The following is a 21,590-nucleotide window of genomic DNA, read 5'->3' as shown; positions in this document are numbered from 1 at the left end:
ACTATAGCTTATGTGAAAATAGCTATCCATCCTTTGCAATGTTATAACACTTTTAGTGTATGAAATATTGCTGTAAAGTGATAACAATATGCCCCTTACTGAAAAAGACATTACAGAACTATTCTTCCTCTCCGTTTCTCCAGTAGAGGATTGTCACTTGTCACTGTTGTGGTAGATCATGACATGTGGGCCCCTGTCATGATCTATGTGGACACACGCAAGTTCTGCTAGCAGAGACTGGAAAGGATTCCCTTATTAGTACTATGCATTTATGGGGCCTTGATACACAATATGGCTGCATGTTTTAAAAGATATCTTCACTCTATAGACAAAGCATATCAAGGTGCCCACTGAATGTTTTAATGGTGCAGAATGACCATTAGTAGATAGAAATGGTAAAATCTATTCAGAGTGCCTACAGGTCATACAAGACATAAACATTGAGCACAGTAAGTTCTTTTTATCTCTGACTGGGGCATGCTAACAAGCGCCCAAATCCTATGCCCATTAGGGTCAATGGGAAAACTCCTACTGACCGTATAGGAACAGGCTGGCAAGGGGACAATTGAGAATCAATTTGTAGAAACTCCTCAAATATTTAGATCCTGTTCCGATAGCATGCATTTGGTTGACCAAACTGTGCTTTAATTTTTGTTTTCTCTAGATATTATGAGAATGATGTCAAAGAAGCCAGCAAGGTGAAAAAACAGGTAACATTGCAGCAGCAAGTCGTGGGAAGTGTGACCCACCAAACCCCTACTCAGGTCCTGTTTCAGCAATCCAGTTATCACCCACTAGCCCAGCATTCAACTGCTCTTTCCCAGTTCCAGACTCCAGTGCAGGATTTGTGCTCTGCTTACCGTGACTCCTTACAGGCTCACAGGCCCACCAACCTGCTCTCTGGGAGTGCTAGCACCTCCCTGCATTCTTACTCTGCTCTGCAGGCCAGCCTTCAACCTTCTGTGCAGACTCTGCCCATCCAAGCACCTATCACGATGCAGGTGGCTATAGCAACAGAACCTAGACACTGCATCTCCATGTCCTATGGCAATAGCTATTTCAGTGGACATCACTCATACACAGCCAGGTATTTTGACAGATGACTTTCTAGAAAAATGATGTGAGTAAAGTCTGAACAAAGGGCCCCATGGTATGTGAGCCAAATGCATATCTGCAGCGAAAACCACATAAAGGAACAGAACATCTTTACAACTCGTTCATTCAAAAGACATTTGCTCTTGAGGCTCTTTTTAGTGTGGGTGCCATTCCTGCAAGGATTGGGCTGTTGGCTTTTAATGAGACTGAGAGAAACAGAAATGCAATAACGTACTTCACTTTAGATTGTCACTTAGAAAAGCTTCTTGTGTAAGAAGTTACAACCTGCAGGGCTAACTGGCTTCGTCTTCCATACAGCGGACTCCAATAAATTACAAATACTAAAGCTTGTGATTTAAAGGACTATTTTGAGCAGGAATGCCTGGAGGGACTTCTGGTCAAATAACATTCTTGTTGGAGCATACTGTTGAAAGTGGGTGTGTATTCAAAAGTCTCTCTGATGGCAGCTTATCCCACTGGAAACTACCAATAAAAATGATGATACAGAAGCTTCTTGATGCTGTCTGAATGAATAATCCCAATCTGTGCAAAATCTGCACGTAGGATGTTGCTTTCCTTTTCCTTGACCTGGAGTGAAAGCAACCCAGATGACCGTCAAATCCTCTTTTGCCTTAAAGACCTTTTGGAACTAGGTGCTATGCCACTGAACAAAACCTTGCCCTGCCTTCATGTAAAAACAAAAAACACCTCAATCTTAAATCACCTTTAGGGTTTTTAAGATGCTGCTGCCTTACATGACTGGATATAATTTGTTTAGTAAAATTGTTTACAAGCTACATCAGGGATCCAATGTTACTTGAAGAAATCCCCTTGGGAAAAACTTCTTTATATATACACTGAAGGACTCTGCCTTCCGTTTTTAGTATTTTTGGGCTTAATGTCTTGTGAACAAAGTGAAATTGAGGACTGAAGAACTTGTACTAATGAAGATGGGGTGGAGAAGGGGAACTGGTTAATTCTACCATAAAATTAGGAATGGTTATGCCTTTATTCTAAGGATGCAATGATATGCTGCACAGAGTTTTGGTCTTTACATACCATCTTGGAGCAATGTAGCAAAACTGGGTTAAGAGTACTAGTCATTTAACTGAAATGAGAACTACACCTGCTATACCATATATCCAAAGGTTTGTTTTAAAATCATTTTGAGCTGGAACTTTTTGTGTTTTGGTTAAAAATTCAATGTAGGATTTGTGTAATAATGTAGATAGTGACAAGTAACATATGGAGACTTTTACCTGGGTGTAAAACACTCACTTGATATGCAACCACCATCCTGTAGTTGCTGAAAGCCAGTATTGGTTTTTAAAGGTTCTCAGGACAGCAGTATAGACAATGTGCAATATGCTTTTACTCTTTGTGGCAAATGCTGTGTTTTTTAAATATCACATGTTAGACAATGCTGTTTAAGTTATATTTTTAGGTAATTTAATTTTTAAGGAATGTGTTGGGATGGAAGGAAAATCTCTCTAGTAAGTATGGTGGTCTCCTCCTTTAAAATGTTGCATATTGCAGTTTTATGTCGCACATTAAGATGATTGTGTCCTTAGCAGAACAGGCCAGGAGAGTTTTTTTTTAAATCTATTTCATTTAATTAAAAAAAAACAAAACTACAAATCCTAACAAAACTGAAGAGGCAATGCCTTACAGAAATTAGTTTGCAACTTAGAGAATTTAGTTCACTTTTTTTTATTCTGCTGTTTTGTGTATTTATATGAAACTTACACTAAAACCTTGTAGAAATATCTTAATTACTTATAGTCATTTGGCCATTCAGCAGATTGTACAGAACTTCTTAAATGTGTGGAGACTATTGTGGTACTATTGCAGTTCTGACTGTGGAATCCAGTGTGGGTTTTTTTGTAACCTCTGTATAGTGCTGGTAATATGAAGTCTTGTGTTACACTGCAGCCATTCTTTAGTGACCATTTCCACTGCTAACTTGAAGGTTGTCCAATAAACAAAAGACCTGCATACACATACTTATTTGTTAATACTGTCTGCATTCTCAGTCCTTTTCTCCTAAGGGGAGCCAGTGAACTGTTGCCCATACCTTTCAAAAAGTAGTTCCTTGGTCAGTTATCTATGATTAGAAGCTATAGCTGTTGCCATTGCTTCCTGGGACACAAATGAAAAGTACTTTTGACAAGTGTGATACACAAGATGAATTAACAAATGGTATTTCCATAGTTTAGGAAACGTACGCAGCAATGCTTTCCAAAAAAAAAAATTGCAAAGGATCAGGGAGGGTCTATTTATTACTCGGGAAGTGAGGCACTGTTCCAAGTGTAAGATGTGTCAGCATACAAGGAGGCAAGAAATGAGTCAGGGAAGCAACCTAAGGACCAATTAGAAATGATACAGAGGGACTGCAGGCATATGATGAAATGACAATTTATTGTTCAATTTGATGTGACCAATACATTTCTTGGGTACCCTATTAAACTGCTTGTGGGTTTTTTGTTTGTTTTTTTGTTTGTTTTTTAAATTCTGAATTGGAGAGAATGCCTCTGCAATTTCTTACTTTCCTTCATAGTCACTATTCTCGATGCATGTCCTTTCCGTGGCTTCTTTCAGTTCTGCTCTGTTTGTGTCCTGTGCATTGGATGGAGGAGTGCAAGCACCAAAACAAAACTCTCTTGAAGAAGCATATAGATGTTTCTTGGAAGACATGAGCTAAGAAGCCCAACATTGCCTCTTGTTTTGGGAGGACATATCTTCTGCAATGCCTCTGAATGCTGGCAGGAGTGCCATTAATTTCCAGGAGAGTGCGCATTTAAGCCACACTTAATTTTGTGTCTGAATTTCCTTTTGTCTTTAATGAAAACATGCCACCTCTGGAAATAGCTAAAGTAGGGAAACTCAATCAACTGTAATGTGGTTTGTAAATCTGATTCTGTCGTCATGGCACTTAAAGGAACTTACATAGGTGCACAAAAAGCTGGGTGAGTTTTTAAAGCTCAATGAATATAACAGCTTCTTCAAAGCCCACCCTGTGCCTTTTACTGCAGTCAGTCACAACTTATCCAAGCACTAAAATACTCACATGCTGATAAAGTTGTAACTTCCAAGCATATGTCGCATAGAGGTAGCAGTGAAGCTTGCTGTAAATGCAAACTCAAAAGGGCTTTGAGTGTGAATAGAAAGTGATAACTTGGTTCACAAAACAGGAAATGGCACTGGTAATTTTTTTAAGATAGAAGTGAGTTGCAAAGTTAGCTCTTTTTTCTTGAAACACTTATGAATCTTGATCTGCAGTAGGTGTATACGTGGAAAAGCCTTCCAATAGTTATCAAGCACGGAAGACTACAATGAGTTCACTAATAGAGATCTTTATGCTTTGGAGCTAACATAGAAAACTGAACAAGGAATGTCTATAATAGCTAATGTTTTGAGATAATGGTTTTGACTACTTCCCAAACACAGCTTGATCTCTCTCTCCTAGCAACTGTCCAAAATACTTCATATAAAGTTATTTCGTTAAAAGTTGGTTAATATGCCTTGATCAAAAATAATGTTCATCAAACCCGTGGCATTAATTTACCAGCAGATATTAAGGGCTATAGCTTTATTATGAGCTTGAACATGGCGATATTTTTGCTAAATAAAGTCTTTGATTTTTTTTTTTTTTTTTTTTAAATTCTTATAAATGTCAGAATCTGTCCCTCACGGTACTTTTGGTACTTACTGACTGACAGCACTGAGAAGGCAAAAGGATAAAGATATCTCATTCATTGTCATTCACTCTTTTAAAAACATAATGTCTTTAAACAACTTCTTGCGGAAGTTGGAATATTTCAAATTTGGTCATCTGTTAAATCATCCTGGCAAAATTCTCCCTACCCCTCATTTAGGGTAAGAACATTTTTTTGATAGGTGAGATTCACTCTTGACAATTTCCACAGAAGGGGCAGTAGAATTGTAATGTGTACCTGGGCTGGTAAAATTTCATGGCAGTCTTAAGTCACAACAGGAAACATAATAAGCAAGAAATTTCCTTCTCCCTGAATTTAACTTCTGTCACCCTCTAACGAGCATCTCTCTACTGCCTCATCACCTGCCTATATATTCTTTTGAAGTTGGATAGTGGCACTGAATTACTGAGTACTACTGCAGGTGTCAAGTGTCTCTCCTTAGTGTAAAAGACAAGGTGAGGTGAGTGTCCTGCTTTAAAAAACACTTCAATAAATCCTCAAATCTGCTTTATTCACCTGGCAAATCAGTCTGCCTTGCAAAGGGTCTGAGCATCTGATCTTTTGTCAACAGGAGAAACTTTTTTGCTCCCTGATCTGTGGCAGGGTATGCACTTTACAAGGTCTCTTCAAAACCACAACTTTTAAAAAAATGGGTTTAATTTTGTGGTGGGGGTGAAATGCTCTGTGTGACTTCCCAAGCAGTTCTGTCTTCACGAGACACATTTTAGAGCCAGCAAGGATAACTGTGTGTGGAATTACCTTGACGGTGTTCAAACTTCCATACTGCATTCTCCCAACTCGTGCATGAAAGAGCATCAGTTCTTTGCATCTTTTTATGGTCCTGTATATCCAGCTGGTGGGACTCATTCAGAAGCAGATCCCCCCCCTACTGTGGCAAGGTTCTACCAACAGAATTGTGAATACAGTGACATCATTTGGTTCCACCTTCACTGTGAGACAGAGCTGTGTTTTTTAACCAGAGTGGGGTAGGGGGTGACAATGTTGTCAGATCCCCAAGAAATCAATTTCAAATAGTCTCACAATCCTATATGGATCCCAAGAATCAATTCCTGAGACTAAGCTTTTAATTTGCTCTTACTTTTAGTTTTACTATTCCTCAGCAGAAGCAAATGTTCTGCTTTTAAGGGAAAATCACCTCTCCATACACCTTCTAAATGGTGTTCAGTGGCATGGACAGGGCTACATCATTTTCTCTCAGCTATGATGAACTAGATCTCCTGCAACTGCCCCGTTCCACTAAGATCAGGTCTGCATTAGAAACGTTTGCCGTATAGGAGTGTCAGTTGGGGAGTGGAGGCTTTTTGTGATATTTTTATACTGGCAGATGTCCTGCTGTGGATAGAGTTACACTGAAAAACAAGTGCTTTTTGGTATAGCTATAGTTTATAAGCTATGCTGGCAAAAGCACATCAAGCTGCATCAATACTAGGCGGGTTTGCCAGAACAGCTATATTGGCAAATCTTTTTTAGTAGCGAGCCTGCCTAAACTTCTCCCGCAGCTCCCTTCTATGTATGTGTGACCCTACTCCCTCACCTCTGGATTGTGGTACAAGCCTATTTCTGGGGCTTTGTAGCCTCTGGTGACCCTTCTACATGGACGGAAAACCAAGAGATGGAGTTGAAGACTAATTTGCCAAGCATGGAAAGCAGTTAAGGAATACAACCTCTAGTCTGCCACAGCCTGCTGGTATAAAAGCAGATGGGACTGCAGAGAAGGGAGAACAGGGGTGGTGAGTTAGGCCTTTGGAATATCACATAGGCCTAGAGCCTCTGAAGACATGACTGGACAGTGAGTACTAGGCTCCTGCAGTTTTAGCCATTTCTACTTTTGTGCAGTGTCAAATTGGCAGTCAGTGGGGGTAGGGGGGGATTCAAAGGAAAGAAGCTATGTAAATGCATAACAAAACGAACACCTGGGCTTAGTCATGTGGCTAGACGTGATATGGCGAAGTGTCTGACTCCAGATGGAAATGTGACAGCATCAGCACAAAAACTGGCAAAATTGTTCATTATCCGTAATGCACATAGTCATTGCCTAGCAACGGAAACCACATCCCCACCCCACCCCATACATGAAATCTAAGTGACTAGCTGAGTGTGCTCCCATGCCAGCATATGGTTTCCTACAACAGGCCAGGGGCAGCTTTGGAAAATCATTTTCTTGTTTTTAGAGCTTTGCTGGACGATAGAATATACTAATGGCCAAACCCTTCCAATAACGAGTTGCTGTTGTCTTCACTCAGCTTTGTCTGTTACAGTGTCTCCTGCTAACTTCTGTTCTTGAGAGCTGTGGAATTTGTCTTGCCATGGAGTATAAAATGCTCTGTTGATTCCAGACTTAAATCGTCCCTCGTCGTAGTTACCCTGTGAGGTGTACGAGTGGTGTTAAACCCCCATCTTGCACATACAGAAACTACAGCAAAGCGGTTCCATAACTTGCCCAAGGCCAACGAGAAAGCTGGAACTGGAATGGAGTTTTGCTGGTGTATACCTGTCCTGTGCTCAGACCACTAATGACATGGTAGGTGCATTCTTCCTTTCTCTCTGCTGGAGCAGCTTACAGGTTCAAGCAATACAACACAATCTGGGTTCAGACCTACTATTGCCACCACTTTACAGTAGTAAGTGGGGAGTGGAGAGCAAGCATAATTGTTAATAGAATCTTCCTAAAAATGTGACCATAATCTACTAGCTTACTAGGAAGCATATAGACCTAATGGCACTTTGGGGAACAAATGGGATAGAAATCCCACTGTCCTAGCTGATCCCCTCTTCTCTCAATAGTAACAAGTTGCAATGCTCAAGACCCTGAGGCCTTATACTGCACAAAATTATGCTGTTTAGCTGCAGTTGCCACCCTGAATCTTGGGCAATCACTTGTGTCTTGTCACAGGCCCTCTGTAAATCAAATCCTATTTTAGATTCACAAACAAAAGTTCGTGGTTTAAGGTTGTTCTCATCAAAACACTAATGTACATCTTGGCCTTTCCTAATTTCAGAGTGCTTGACACACTTGCAAACAACCTTTTAATCCTTAATTTTGTGTTTCTTAATTTTTGTATAGATCATCCATGTGAGTAACCTTAACTAATGTTCCCTGAAGCTTTTCTGCTTGTGGATGTCCTTAGTTCTTTAAAAATAAAGCACTTACACATTTGTTGTCTTCACTATATATTCTTGCCAGTATCTTTGTGAAGCTCCATATTTCACTATTCACTGTCAGGCCAACCAGTGTTTTGAAAGTAATTAAACTGCATTCAAACAAAATATGATTTTTTTTATGCAAACTCTTTTACTTCCACTTCTGAATGACATTTAAAAGGAACTCAAAGTTGAATAGGGATTCATATTTACAATTTCCTGCTTTTTCTAAAGCTACACAATCAAGCAATTTCAATTGGTAAGAAGCCTATAAACAATATGCTTCTTTGAGTTTGATATGGTTCATTATAGTCTACTGAGGATCATTCTGCAAGCCAGAGTGACCATGGTTGATGTATACTGCAGTCTCATGGAACACCAAAATTACAGCTGCTCTTCAGGTATTTTCATGTAACATGTTTTGAGGAAAACACCAAACAATTACCCTTTGAAAAGAAACAGTGTAACTTACCACACTACAACTCCAAAAGCATGGAACAGAAACTTATCCAACCCATCTGCCGTCATTATTGTGAGTAGGGCCCTACTAAATTCATGGCTATGAAAAATGCATCACGGATGATGAAATCAGATCTCCCCTGTGAAATCTAGCTATTGAGGGGAGGAGGAAGGGCAGGGCTGGGGGCACCCCAGCTGGTGATGTCTACTGCGCACTGGGCTCCAGCTACTAGTCCCAGGGGTGTGGGGATGGATGGCCTTCCTCTTCCCCTGTATAGCCACTCTCCAGGTACCTCTCCTGTCTGCAAGAAGCTCCACGGCTGCGCTTCCTTAAGAGCCCAGCTCTGAAGGCAGTGTAGAAGTGACGGTGGCAATCTCGTGAACCCACTACAACAGCTCTGAGGAACCCCTTTTGGGTCATGACCTCCACATACACAGTCACACCACCATGAAATTTCAGATGTGAACACCTGAAACTGAAATTGACTTGTTTAATCCTCTGACTATGAAATTGACCAAAAATGGACATGGTCCGTTTTGCTAATTATAAGGTGGGTGCATAGCGGATTGAAAGACCATACTCAAAGAGGAGTTATCAATGGTTTGCTGTCAATCTGGGAGGGTCCTGCAGGAGTTAGTCCTGAGTCTGGTGCTAGTCAATATTTTCATTAATGATTTGGATAATGGAGTGGAAAGGATGTTTATAAAATTTGTGGATGATGCCAAACTGGAAGGGGTTGCAAGTACTTTGGAGGATAGGATTAGAATTCGAAAAGACCTTGACAAATTGATCTGAATTCAACAAGATGAATTTCAATAAAGATAAGTGCAAAATTCTTTACTTAGGAAGGAAAAACGCACAACTACAAAATTAGGGCCAACTGGCAAGGGGGTAAGTACTGCTGAAAAGGAACTGGAGGTTACAAAATCAAACACAAATACAAAAGTGTCAGCACAGTAATTTCTTTGATAATTATATGGTAAAAATGAGAAAGTAAGCAATTGTTCAGTAATAATTGGAATATAAATATTGTACTTACATTTCAGTGTATGGTACATAGAGCAGTTATAAACAAGTCATCGCCTGTATGAAATTTTAGTTTGTACTGACTTTGCTTGGGCTTTTTGTATAGCCTGTTGTAAAACTAGACAAATATCTAGATGAGTTGACATACCCCCTGGAAGACATCTGCATATACGTGTACGCCTGGTTGAGAACCACTGGAGCATAAGTAGTTAGTACCTATGCCTTACCTGGTCCTGCCACAGTGCGAGAGGCTGGGCTTGATGATTTCTTGAGGTTCTTTCCAGCCCTACATTGTTATGATTACAGCTCCTCCTGCGACCCTTCTTAATAACATTATGGTAGTCTGAGGGGAAATTGGTTATCAGAGGCAGCTGTTGCCAAGACAACCAGGGCAATAATGACTTTCCCTAAGTCTTCAAATGACCTGGAGGGAAGGAGGCTAGGAGTGGCTGATTATCTCTAGTGTCCTAATTAAAAACAAAAAATAAGAGTCCTGTAACACTTTAAAGACTAACAAATTTAATTTCTGCAGGCATAAACTTTCGTGGGCTGTAACCCACTTCGTCAGATGTAAGGAATAGAAATCAGATAGCAGGTGTGTATATATATATATATATATATATACATATCCAAGGCTAAGGAACAACAATGGGAAAGTAGTTGAGGCCTATTCATAACCATTGATTAGGAGGTGAGAATGTGTGAACAGTAACAATTACTTCTTGTAATGAGATAACCATTCCAAGTCCCTGTTTAGACCCAGTTTGATTGTGTCAAGTGTCCTAATGTTTCAGCTCAGGCAGCAGCAGCAGGGAGGCAACAAATGTGCACTTGGGGAAGGGGGGAAGAGAGAAATTAGGTTTTTCCAATGTCTTGGCTTTCCCAAACTTCCAAAACACTCAACAATGTACAAATTGGAGGTTATTCTGCACACATTAATTAGTGGCTGGAATTGAGTTAAAAACTGGCATGCTTACAAAAAAGGAGAGACACTGAGGTACAGACCACGTAAAACAACAATAACAAAAAGATGCAACCTTAACTCTCACTATGAGACCATAATTTGCCAAATGTCTGATATCTCAGATTTAAGGAATTTGATTAGTTGTCTTGGGTCAGTTAAGAACAGAGATTGAGACATCTGGCATATCATGCTATATGCCCGCTTGCAAGTTGCTACACTATGCCTCAGCTTACCCACCTGTAAAATGGAGATATTTAACCACCTTCAAGAGGTATGTTATGAAACGTAATGTTTGTGAAATGCACTGTAACTTGTTCCAAGTTTTAATTTAGATGCTCAATACCTGAACTTAGTATACCCACCAATGCTTCCAATTCCATTGTTGAGAATGCTGGTCAAATCTGAATCCCACGGCCCCTGGCATGGAACAAGCACTCTCCCCTGCTCCTCCTGCCCCCCAAAGAAGTTAGTATTCAGAATTAAAGTGGATTTCCCATGGTGTAACATTTCTCAGAGGTAGTTTTCTCCCATACACACTTGGATCAATCGCCTGCAGGGATTTTGCTAGTCCCTTTCTTAATTGCTTCACAGCATGTTAATGTTCCTTCAATAGCAGGAGCCTTCACATGGCTAATAAAACATCAAAATTAAAAATATAAAACCATCTTTGAATGTAGAGGGTAGGAATAGTGATTGCCTTTCCATTCATCTGGTTACAGCCCGTTAGCGTGTAAAATGGAATTTTTAATTTTTCTTTTGTAAGTATATTTTCTTCCCTCCTTCATGGTTCTCAATCTGTTTCTAATAAAGTGTCATTTCCAGAATCTGTGGTTAGAGTGAGTGGAATTATAATTAGCTTGACATAACATTTTCTTGTTGCCAGTACTGGAATTTTGGCCAAATATTCCTAACCAGAGTTCAAATTCATCTAATTGTCTTAAGTTGGATCAAAAAGTTAATTTCACTTGGGCATCTTTTCACAACAGGTTCTTTGTATCAGGTCCTAAAACCTCTTGGAAAATACGAACACTACCTACTCTCACTATCTCCAAACTAAATAAGAGAGAAGCATGAGCTAGGTGCCCACCTTTACCCTCTCACATCAATTTTACCCTGATAAAGCAGCATCAACATAAATGGACCTGATTTACGCCAATGTGAAGGTAATGTGGCCCTTTGATTCTAACTTTCCATGAAGATCCGAACGCATAATGTGGCTATGAGTTCTCTCTTTAACTCCCACCACTCTGCAACTGTATTTCTATGTGTATCCATGTCCAAGTGTCTAAGGTATGTTGTGTGACTCAGTTTCATGTTTACATAATGTATTTCCTATGCTCATATACCATTCTTTTCCAGTAATAATGTGAGCTATTCTCAGTCTTCAGTAGCTTTAAAACTTATTTAAGTGTGTGGATCATATGACCTTTAACTTTTGTTCCCCTCTGCTAGTTAATAGCTAGTTGACAGTGAAATGCATAAAAACTGAAATCATTATTCAAGGACTTACTTCTGTAAGCCCCTGTGGAATTACAAGTTTTCATGCAGCAATCTATGAAGTTAAGTAATGCTTTGTACAGCTGACAGAGTGTCTGAGTGAATGCTTCAGGGGACCTGCAGTAGAAGGCTGACCCCCCGAGCCCTGGGAAATTGTGATGGTGATTTATGTCCCCATTGTTGATAGTTGTGCTCTGAAACTGAGGAGCTGCCTCCAGAAATCAAGCCTGCAGGCTGGGGGGTGGAGGATAGTGAGGATATGAAGGACCATTCTTAGTGAGGGGGAGAATAAATAAGTGCCCTGCCATCATTTTAACAGTATGATCGAAGAGACTGAATTTCAACTGAAGCTTGTAAAGTCCGCTATTTGTTGTAAGCAGTAGAAGAACGTTGCATGCATGCACTGCTTTCAGCTGTAACTCATGTTTCACCAGTTGAAGTTCCTCAACTTTTCTAACAAGGTGTACTTCAGCCGTGGAAACAGACTAAGTAACGCATGTGAGCAAAACCCGGTCATAGGCCACATGTGGCCTGTGCCATGAAAATCTGTGGGTCTCTTGAAAAGTGTTATGATGGGGGTTGGGTGAAACCTCGTTGAAGCTAGGGGGTATGATTGACACCCTTCATTCAGGATAACAGTGAGAGTCCTGGGGCACCTTAAAGACTAACCAATTTATCTGGGCATAAGCTTTCGTGGGCAGAAACCCACTTCATCAGCCCACAAAAGCTTGTGCCCATATAAATTTGTTAGTCTATAAGGTGCCACAGGACTCTTGCTGGTTTGCTAAACACAGACTAGCACAGCTACCCCTCTGGAACTCTTCATTCAGGACGAACGTAAGTAGTAATTAAGCTTTTTGCAGTATGAGAGCTGAAACAGTAAGAGCCAAAGGTGAGTATGGGGAGAAGCTTGGGTGTTGGGGGTTTCACTGAGGGCAGAATGGAAACACAGGGGACTGAATATTACTGAGGAGTGTGTATGTGTGCATGCGCAGAAACAGGTGAAGAGAAGCAGTCAAAAAGTCAAGGAGCTGGCAGGAGAAGCACTTGCAGTGCAACCCTGAGAGAAAGCCAAGAGAGGGCTTAGCTAGAACTGTGACCAAAAAACCTGGCTTGTCTTTAATTCCTACTGAGTTCATGGAAACAGGATTTTGCATAAAAAATATCTGACTCCATTATCAATTACTCCTCAGTAGTTGAGACCTCGCCTGACAGGAATAATTAACACGTGGAGGGAGGTCTCATTTCTTGGAGCATAGAATTAGGAATGATAAATCATAGAATGTCTGAGCCAGCTAAGAAAAGAGGGAGAACACCCAAGGAACCATTTACTAACAATGGACAAGATAAGTTAGGAATGTAAAGAGGGGATCAAGCATGGACAGAACATGCAGCACAGGGATTGGTTACTGCAAAGTGATGTGTAATAAATGCAATGAGATGTGAAACTTTGGATGTGTGATATGCCTTATACCCACTCCCTCTGCCTGAGTCTGATCAACTCAGCACAGTTTTGCTGTATGCCAAATAAAGGAAGCTGAGTGACAAAATCTGGAGTCAACCTAAGTTTGTTTGGATGCTAGAGAACTAGATAACGGATTTGCCCATAACTGGACAAAGTGTTCTACATAAACCATGTGGAAAAGAGCGGGCAGGGAATCCAAACATTTTCCTAAAAAAAAAACCAAAAAAAACCAACCAACCAACCCCGCCCCCCAACAACCCACAAGCCTACTACTATTGGCTAACCACTTGGGTAAAGAGGAGTAACAGTACTGTAAGCATAGTAGCAATGCTAGCAGATTGATTCCTGCCACTGTATCTAGCCAAATTATTGTGTTTTGATACTGAAGGGGTTGATAATGAGGCTGCTCAAATGTAGCTTTTCGGGTATGTAAAATTCCTGCATTTCTGCTCTTTAGCCACAGACTAGGTAAATCTTTCCTCTGCTCTTACCGGGATAGCGGCTTTGGACAGAGTATTGCCTTTCAGGCATAGTCAGGGGTCAAACAAGAAAGCTACCAAATGGTTGTAGACACCACTTGCATATGTCATGCGCAAAATGAATCCTGAAAGAATTAGGCTGAAGCACAGTCACTATACATGTGTGAGCTCTCTGGTTTAAATCTTATGTTTTTGGCTAGAAGTGTGTACCAGAACCCTTAGCTACACAAAGGGTAAAAATATTAAATGGAAAAATTGAAGTCTCCCTTTTAAACAACTGTTCCCTCATTTGTTTGCAATAAAGACATAGAAAGAGATGGGGTTTCTAAAACTTGTTTATTGATTGTCTTGATACTCATTTCTCAGTGGACTGGAAGATAGGTTTTCCTCCTTAAGCCAGCTTTTTGCTGATTCTTTTGTACGTTACACCTCCAGCTGTAGAGATCTGGAATAAAGAACAAACCAAAAACTCTGAACATGATAACTAGAACTGCAGAGTTACTGATGGAAAAGACCTGTTAGAGCATGTAGTATACCCTTCGCTGAGACAAGATATCGTCACCTAATAAACAATGTACCTAAAACTAAATTATTAATACACTTCATCCTGGGATACTGGGATTTTTCCGAACTGGTTGAAACTATTTCTTCCCATTATAACACGCTCCCATAGACTTTAATAGGGATGAAAAACAAATCATTTTACAAAAATTACTCTACAACCCTACAGAATTTAATAGTAAATTGTAAACTTTCTGTAGAACTTTTAAACCATCGTGTGGAACACTATGCCAGAAATATAGCATATAGTCCTGACATAGTGGGCTATAGGTAGTCTTAAAAAAAAATCTACAGAAAGTTTCACGATTAAGATAGAAGACTTCAGTCAGTGTTATTTCCATTTCAGCTCTTGAAGCATGTGTTCTTTATGTTGTCAGCTAAGTTAGTCAAGAAAAAACTTGTGAACTTGAGAAAAATCAGGTTAAAAAGTCCAAAATAAATGTAAATTGTGTTTAACAATATCTGGGTTATATAGACCTATAATGACACTTTAAAAATCTAATACACCATCAAAGAAATTTAAAAAATTGTTTTGCATTAAGATGGAACAATGAAACACTTTCCCATTTCAGTTCTGAGATTTATGCTACACAAACTGCAGGGGGAAGGTTTGCTTTAAAATCCTGCCTTTTGTGTTTTAGGGTTTTTTTAAGTCTAAAATTGAATGAAACACTTCTAGTGGTGCTGTAGGTTTTGTAAAGATAAAGCCCAATGTTCTGTGCTGTAATTAACCTGGTAATGTTCTTGTAAGTTTCCTGGAGCATCTCTAGAGGATGGTTAGAGACTTACCTCTACAAGTTTTCCTCCAGCAATCTCTGCAGTATGATGGTAGTTAGGGAAATCGACAACCACTTTCCCACCTTCCATGTAAACAGTTGCCTGTAAAGGAAATGTGTTTTTAATTGTCTTGATTTGTTGGCCTTTATCATGCATAACTGCCTTTCAACAGCCTCTAAAGAAAATAATATGCGAGTGAATTCATGTGCTCCAGGCACTATTATATATTCTCAGACACGAACAAGACCAGAATCCTAATAATATAGCTCCTATATATAAGCTTTCAGAGCTTAAGACAAAGTAGCAAGCTAGCAAACTAGCACTAGTAGCAAGAAACATATCTTCTCTTTGGGCCAATCACTGAACGGAAACATTATATACAGAGACAGAAGGGCTACGGAGTACTCTTTTCATAGCCAGTCCTCATCGTGTGGGCCTCTTACCGATGGCTAGGCTTGTCCAATCTTGTAACACAAAAGTGACTTAAGACCAGTCAGCCATAATTAGAAAAAGTGGTTTGCAAAATAAAAAACAAGCTGACTTCTTTGACAGACGTGAGGAAACCACCTGTCAGCTTTGCATTTTGTGTTATATTGAAGGCAGCATTTCTCAAGTGAAAACCATTTTTGTCTTAACTTCCCCACTTCCATCTTTGGCACCCTAAAAGACTCCACAGGCTAAAGTACCTGTAGTACAAGAGAAGGGGGAAGGGCAGAATTTGCAACATTTCATCCAAATATATAAATTTGCAGTATTTTAATGTAAAGCCAGGATTGTTTGGCTTCTTGCACAGCTCAAGTCAGAATGCAGAGGAAACAATGTGATGACTGACAAACCCATAAATATGGGGTCAGTTCCCAGTTTGGTCATAGATTTTCTCATGTGATAGTTGGCTTTCCCATCTGTTAAAAAGAATAATGCTTCTATCTAGGTACAGTACTTATGTCATTGTTTTAGAGATGCTCAGATATTATGAGTTCATTCTCTCAACACTTCTCTGAGACAAGAAAATATTATACCCATTTTATAGATGGGGAATTGAGGCAAGTGATTTGCTCCAGGTCATTTAGGAAGGTTGTGACAAAGCCAGGTATTAAATCTATCTTCTGACTACCTGGAAGACCAGGTCATCCTTCTTCCTATCTAATCAATGGGAGGCTTACTTTGTGCCTCTTTTAAATTTTTGTCACCTTTGTTAGGAAGTAGAAATAATCATTACTATAGTAGCAGTCTATATAGTGAAATGCATTGGAGTGTACAGGGCCAGGTTGCATGGATTTACAAAGAAGAAAATGAGAGCACCCATGCATTCCTTTGGTTAAGGCCCAAGCACCATGGGATTCCTGGTGCTGAGAGAGTGTGCATGGACTCCACAGAGCTAGCATTTCTGTCAGCACTAGGCAGTGGAAAGAAGGCAGGGTTATGACTTTTCCCCCACTCACTGCACCAGTCACTGGAGGGAGTCTAGCGTGGAAGGCAGATGGTAATGAACCTTTGTGAAGGATGGCGTGGCAGTTGTTCCTATGAGTTAAGAGAGGCAGAGTGCCTGCTTGAGGCACCTCACCTGAAGCCCTTGCTAGGGCAGTCATTCTACCCCCCCCCCCTTTTTTTTTCCTGTGTGACTATTAATGTTCAAGTACTAACTAAACTCTTTCAGGCTAATGGGCAGCCAATTCAAAAATCAAGAGATTTAGAAGCTTCTATGGGATATTTAGAAATAGATTTATGTTAAAAAATATAGGGGGTAGGCGAAAAACAATATGGGGCATCCCTTCTTATATATCAGAGCTATGGCATCAACAATAAAATCCCTCAGATGTGGTACCAGATGCTATGGACCCCTGTCCCCTAAATTAAGGAATAGACAAGGCAACTAAGTTACTATTGAAACAGTGTTTAAACCAAAGGACTAAATTAATTTACCTTGAACTTTTTACCTCCCATGGTCTCCATGTCTGCTTCCTTGCCAATGGTGAATTTGTTGGTCATGGACTGGCCTCCTGGATAGAGCTGGGACCAGCAGAATTCATTTCCATTCTGTACCACTTCTGTGACAATCTTGAAATTCCTTCCCTTTTCAATGACATCACTAGGAATACCTACCCAATGGAAACACACTTTTTAAAAGCTATAGCCCATTAATCATATATTCTTCTGAATTTAAGCAAAACAATGGTATGTGTTTTGCTCTACTGAGAAATTCATGACTGATTATAGTGGATCCCCACTCTTTCACATTGGTGTCAAAGTTTATAGTTCAAAATGCTGGAAGCATACTCTGGAAGCAGTGAAACCTCAACCCTGCAGCTAGATACAGCTCAAGAGTGCAAGAAAGTTTCCTTGGAAAGTGTTCATGGTTGGGTGGTAAATTTTTCAGCTGTATCTACCCAGTCTATACCCATGTATGTGCATGAAGTTACATGTGCCCAAACTTGGGTCTGTACTTTGTAGGAACAAGCACCTATTACAGTCTAATGTTTGCATATGCCATTTAAACACCCGTGCTAGTGCCTGAATACAAACAAACATTTAAACTCACAGAACCCAGTAATCTTAATGGATATTGCAGGTGCTTGTACCAACCTTAGCTTTTTAAATGTTCATAGGGGTAGTGCACACATAGGAGCCTACTCCAGTAGAGGGCAGTCACAATTTGTACCAGCACAAGTGGAGCATGAGGACTGAATATCAGCGCCCCCTAATTCATTGTATTACCAGTACCTTTGGGCCTGATTCTGCTCCCACTAAACTCAATAAGACTTTTGTGGGAGTAGGAATGAGCTTTGCTGTAGATGATACTCTGAAGATGTGATTGAAGCTGCATAGACGAAAATAAATCAATGAAGGTATAACCTGCTTGGCAGTAAGGGGCTGACCAATAAGGTGCTGAGCACTGTCCAATAGGAACCAAGCACCCTTAGCTGCCACTGACCTCAGCACCTTGCAGGAGCAAGCCTCAAACCTTTGTGTTGTTTATCTAGTCACTTATTAAAACTTGTTAGGATTCGTTGAGAAAAGTCGCCAGTACATACTCACCAATACGCTTCACAAAGTCATCATAGTTCTCTTCACTTTCCACTTCATATTTGCCTGTGAAAGCCATTTTACCTTCAAGATGTGGTTGGCACAGTAGAGCAGCTGTTGTGATGAAGATGCACACAGGCTCAAAAGCTCTCACTTTATAAACCTTCCCAAGCTACTTATCCCACCCCTTGATCATTCCACCAGTCCACACCCCTCTGATTGAAATAGTGTGTGAGTCACTAGCATGGGTGTTATTGACCCTCATGAAAGTGCCTGTTTATAATTCCATTATGACTCCTTGTCCTTGGTTTATACAGCTTGTTTTTATTTCAAGTGCAAGAAAATGCTGACCCTTGCTGCTTTTTTTTTAATTAATAAAACAGATTATCATGTAATTTTATGTCATAGCGCTAGGAGCTGAGGCTTTAAGAAAAACATCAAATATGAGATTTGTTATAAAATTGCAAGAGTTGGCAATATTGCTACAATATAATAATTTGATGACAACCTCCCTCTATCATCCCTAGTAATTCACAAATCCTAATTTGCCAGTGTCAGAAATTATACACTACGGTCCTTTAAGGCGTTTGGTTAATGTAAGGTCTCCTGGATCAGGTCCTATTCCTTAAATATATTTGCTATTTGTATTGTAAGGGCCTGTACCATTTGCGAGCAAAATTCTCCTCTTCGGTCTCTGTTGGAGGGGATCTCACACATTCTGCCTTTGTTCTTCATGTATTATAGACATCAAGTGGAATATAGAACACGCAATAAATATCTACACAGCAGATAATCAAGCTTTTTAGTTGGAAATTCAGGTTGTTTCTGGTTTAATCACTTATTTCCTCCGCTAAAGTCTGATAGAGAGTAATGCTAAGTATTATTTATAACAATGGAAAATACAAAACGTTCAGATGGAAATGTGACTTTTCAAGTTGAAGTCCCATTTAAAATTGCTTACTTTGGATGATGTTCCTATCAGTAAAGTAATTTACTAGAATAGATGCTAAAAGTGAACATGAGAGTGGCATAAATAGAATCAAAGTGAATTTGTGAAAAACATTCAAACAAGTATTTTAGAAATTCTTCCGCATAGGCCGTTCCCTCCTCCCCAGTATTCACTCAGCTTCAAACTGTGCCATGCTGTGGAGTGACTGGTTAGTAAAGTTCTTGTCATCACAAAAGATGTGCCATCTGCTGTCTGAGTGTAATAAAAAAAAGTATGTCGCCATATGAGAAAGAGAATTTATCCATGTCCTTCTCCTCTGTGAATTTTCTCCATGTTCTGTTGCTAGCATTCAAAACACAGGGGCATATGAGAACACCGAGTGAGTGACTGAATGCTTTCATATCATTTGTAAGGTCTACTAACACAGGATTCATGGAAATAATGAGGAAGCTCTGCTTGAGAGCCAGGGTTCCCTTTGCCCTTCTAGTACACAAAAATAGCAACAATGCTCTGTGAGATGGCTGTAACTGTTTGCTGCCCCTGTTCATTGTAATTTTAACTCAGCTGCACCAGTAGAGGCAGAGAGAGGTGAAGTGATTGGGCCAAAGTTTTATATAGCAGCCTAGTAGCAGAGCCAGGAGTCAAACCCAGCTCTCCTGAATCCAACTCCAGTGCCTAGGGGTTTGCACTAGAATAGCAGCACCAGTGCATAGTTTTTTGATGAAGACAAGACCTTAATATGATGGAAAATGACAATGAGACCATTGGAGGAACTGCTTCTTTCAAATTGGTATGCAGGGAATTTGCATTAGTCTCGGTGCTGTTTTGAATGACTGTTTAGAGCATCTTAGTTGCAAGTGCCTCAGTAAAGGCTCTTGTCTTCTCCTTATATGTTTTGTGTGCTCTATAAATGGAAAAAAATTGGAAAATAGTTATTGATTAGGAGCTGTATTTTTCCCCATCCGATTTGTCAACTCACTCTCCAAAAACCCAGCTAATGAGGCTGTTCCAGGTTTCCACAATGTCATTCAGTGACACAGCCAAGCATTCAGACTTCTGTCTTGCACATGCTCCTCCTCCATGTTCTAGATCGGTGTTTCTCAACTGGGTTCCGCGAGAAAGTGATATCGCGCTGCCAAGAGCAGCTGTTCTCTGCGCCTCCGAAAAAGGGAAGATGTCCCGGATTTTTCGGCGGAGGGTATCGAGTCTGAGTGGCTCTGCGGGGAAATTTAATTGAGAAACGCTGACCTGTATATAATTTGCTTATTTTGACATTTTTTTTGGCCCCATATGTAAAAATGCTGTTAAGAGTTTGGGGGGTTCCGCAATTATTTATCGAGTTCAAAAGGGTTCCGTGGCCAAATTTAATTGAGAAACACTGTTCTAGATGGAAGTCTCCTCTGGATGATCCAAGGGATGAGGTAAATGAACTCAAGCCATGAACCTTTTCTGTTTGCACACAATTTATGAGAGCAATCTCACTAGTGTAGTAATACTATAAAGACCTTGGAAGTCAGATCAATTGACAGATAAAGAAAAGCACTCCAGCTCTAGGAACCTGTTGGGAAAGATAACCAGACTATATAGTACATGACTTCCTTGAGTAACTATCTCTACTTACATTAAATTATATCATTAGCTTTCTACAACTCTTGGCATGCTATATACAATGCTGACATCCACATAACTGCACAGGATTTCCTGTATCATATGGCCCTAGATTTTTTATTTTTATTAAATCTTTATTCATTTTTACAGAGCAACAAAACAAATGCAGTCATAGGGGCCAGAACTGGGAGTGCTGTTCCAGCACCTCTGAATGCAGTTGCATTTGAGAATGAAGCATTTAATAAAAGAATCTTCTCCCAAATACTGAGTTATGTCCACGTTTATTCCTAGATTAAAAGGGCATAGGACCTTTGATTCAACGACACTATTGTCAAGCTGGCTAGAGCAGCTCACAAATATGAGTGCCAGCCTCAGGGCAGACTGCTACAAATCAGGGTACAAATCCCAAACTGGTTGTATTTTCTATAATTAAACTTCAACCAAGTATGAACTCCTCAGGCATTATAACAGCTTTAACATGGGGTCACATAGTCCCCTTGGGCATTCCAGTCTATCTTGCCACTCAGGCCTGCCTTTGTGATAGATGGTCCCTTTCACCAAAAAATCACATCAACAGTCAGGTTGTTCCCAGCCCCAAAGGACCCAGTACCTAGCCCAGGTCAATTGCACTTTAGAGCTCTCTCCAAAGATAATGCTTGTAGCCAATCCTATAATAAACTAACTAAAGCTTTATTAACTAGGAAAAAGAAAAGAGAGTTAATTACCAGGTTAAAGCAGGTAAACATGCACACACTAATGAGCTACAGTCTTAGGCTTCAAAAAGTAATAGAAGCTGCTGTAATGTGC

General features: G+C 40.0%; 2 protein-coding genes across 3 annotated transcripts in view; one reads left to right on the top strand and one right to left on the bottom strand.

Moving 5' to 3' along the window:
• The window catches only part of CCNJL (cyclin J like), a 40,604-nt gene extending 37,506 nt beyond the window's left edge, over nucleotides 1-3,098 (top strand). For both annotated transcript variants that reach the window (XM_067566561.1, XM_067566560.1), the window contains exon 6: nucleotides 665-3,098. In XM_067566561.1, coding sequence (XP_067422662.1) covers nucleotides 665-1,103 — 439 coding nt within the window. In that variant the 3' untranslated portion in view covers nucleotides 1,104-3,098. The remainder of the gene's footprint in view (nucleotides 1-664) is intronic.
• Nucleotides 3,099-14,181: 11,083 nt separating this feature from the next.
• FABP6 (fatty acid binding protein 6) lies at nucleotides 14,182-18,344 on the bottom strand. Its single transcript, XM_067566694.1, has 4 exons — nucleotides 18,239-18,344; nucleotides 17,126-17,301; nucleotides 15,215-15,304; nucleotides 14,182-14,309 (listed from the first exon to the last, which is right to left on the bottom strand). Exons 1-4 carry the CDS (start codon nucleotides 18,303-18,305, stop codon nucleotides 14,256-14,258), a joined length of 387 nt encoding a protein of 128 aa, XP_067422795.1. The 5' UTR covers nucleotides 18,306-18,344; the 3' UTR covers nucleotides 14,182-14,255.
• Between the last annotated feature and the right edge of the window lie 3,246 nt (nucleotides 18,345-21,590).

The sequence above is a fragment of the Emydura macquarii genome, unplaced genomic scaffold, assembly GCF_026122565.2.
Source record: "Emydura macquarii macquarii isolate MOO-44397 ecotype Brisbane River unplaced genomic scaffold, CSIRO-AGI_Emac_v2 contig_2768, whole genome shotgun sequence".
In the NCBI taxonomy this organism is placed as follows: domain Eukaryota; kingdom Metazoa; phylum Chordata; order Testudines; family Chelidae; genus Emydura; species Emydura macquarii.
Note: the sequence above shows the minus strand (reverse complement) of the source record. Positions and strands in the feature narration are given on the sequence as shown.

What these genes read in the sequence shown, in the direction of transcription:
- FABP6 (XM_067566694.1), bottom strand. Translation starts at nt 18,305, where the DNA reads ATGGCTTTCACAGGCAAATATGAAGTGGAAAGTGAAGAGAACTATGAT. An exon ending in TGACTTTGTGAAGCGTATTG is followed by an intron (nt 17,302 to 18,238) that starts GTGAGTATGTAC and finishes TCCATTGGGTAG; the next exon opens with GTATTCCTAGTGATGTCATT. An exon ending in TGGGAGGTAAAAAGTTCAAG is followed by an intron (nt 15,305 to 17,125) that starts GTAAATTAATTT and finishes TTTCCTTTACAG; the next exon opens with GCAACTGTTTACATGGAAGG.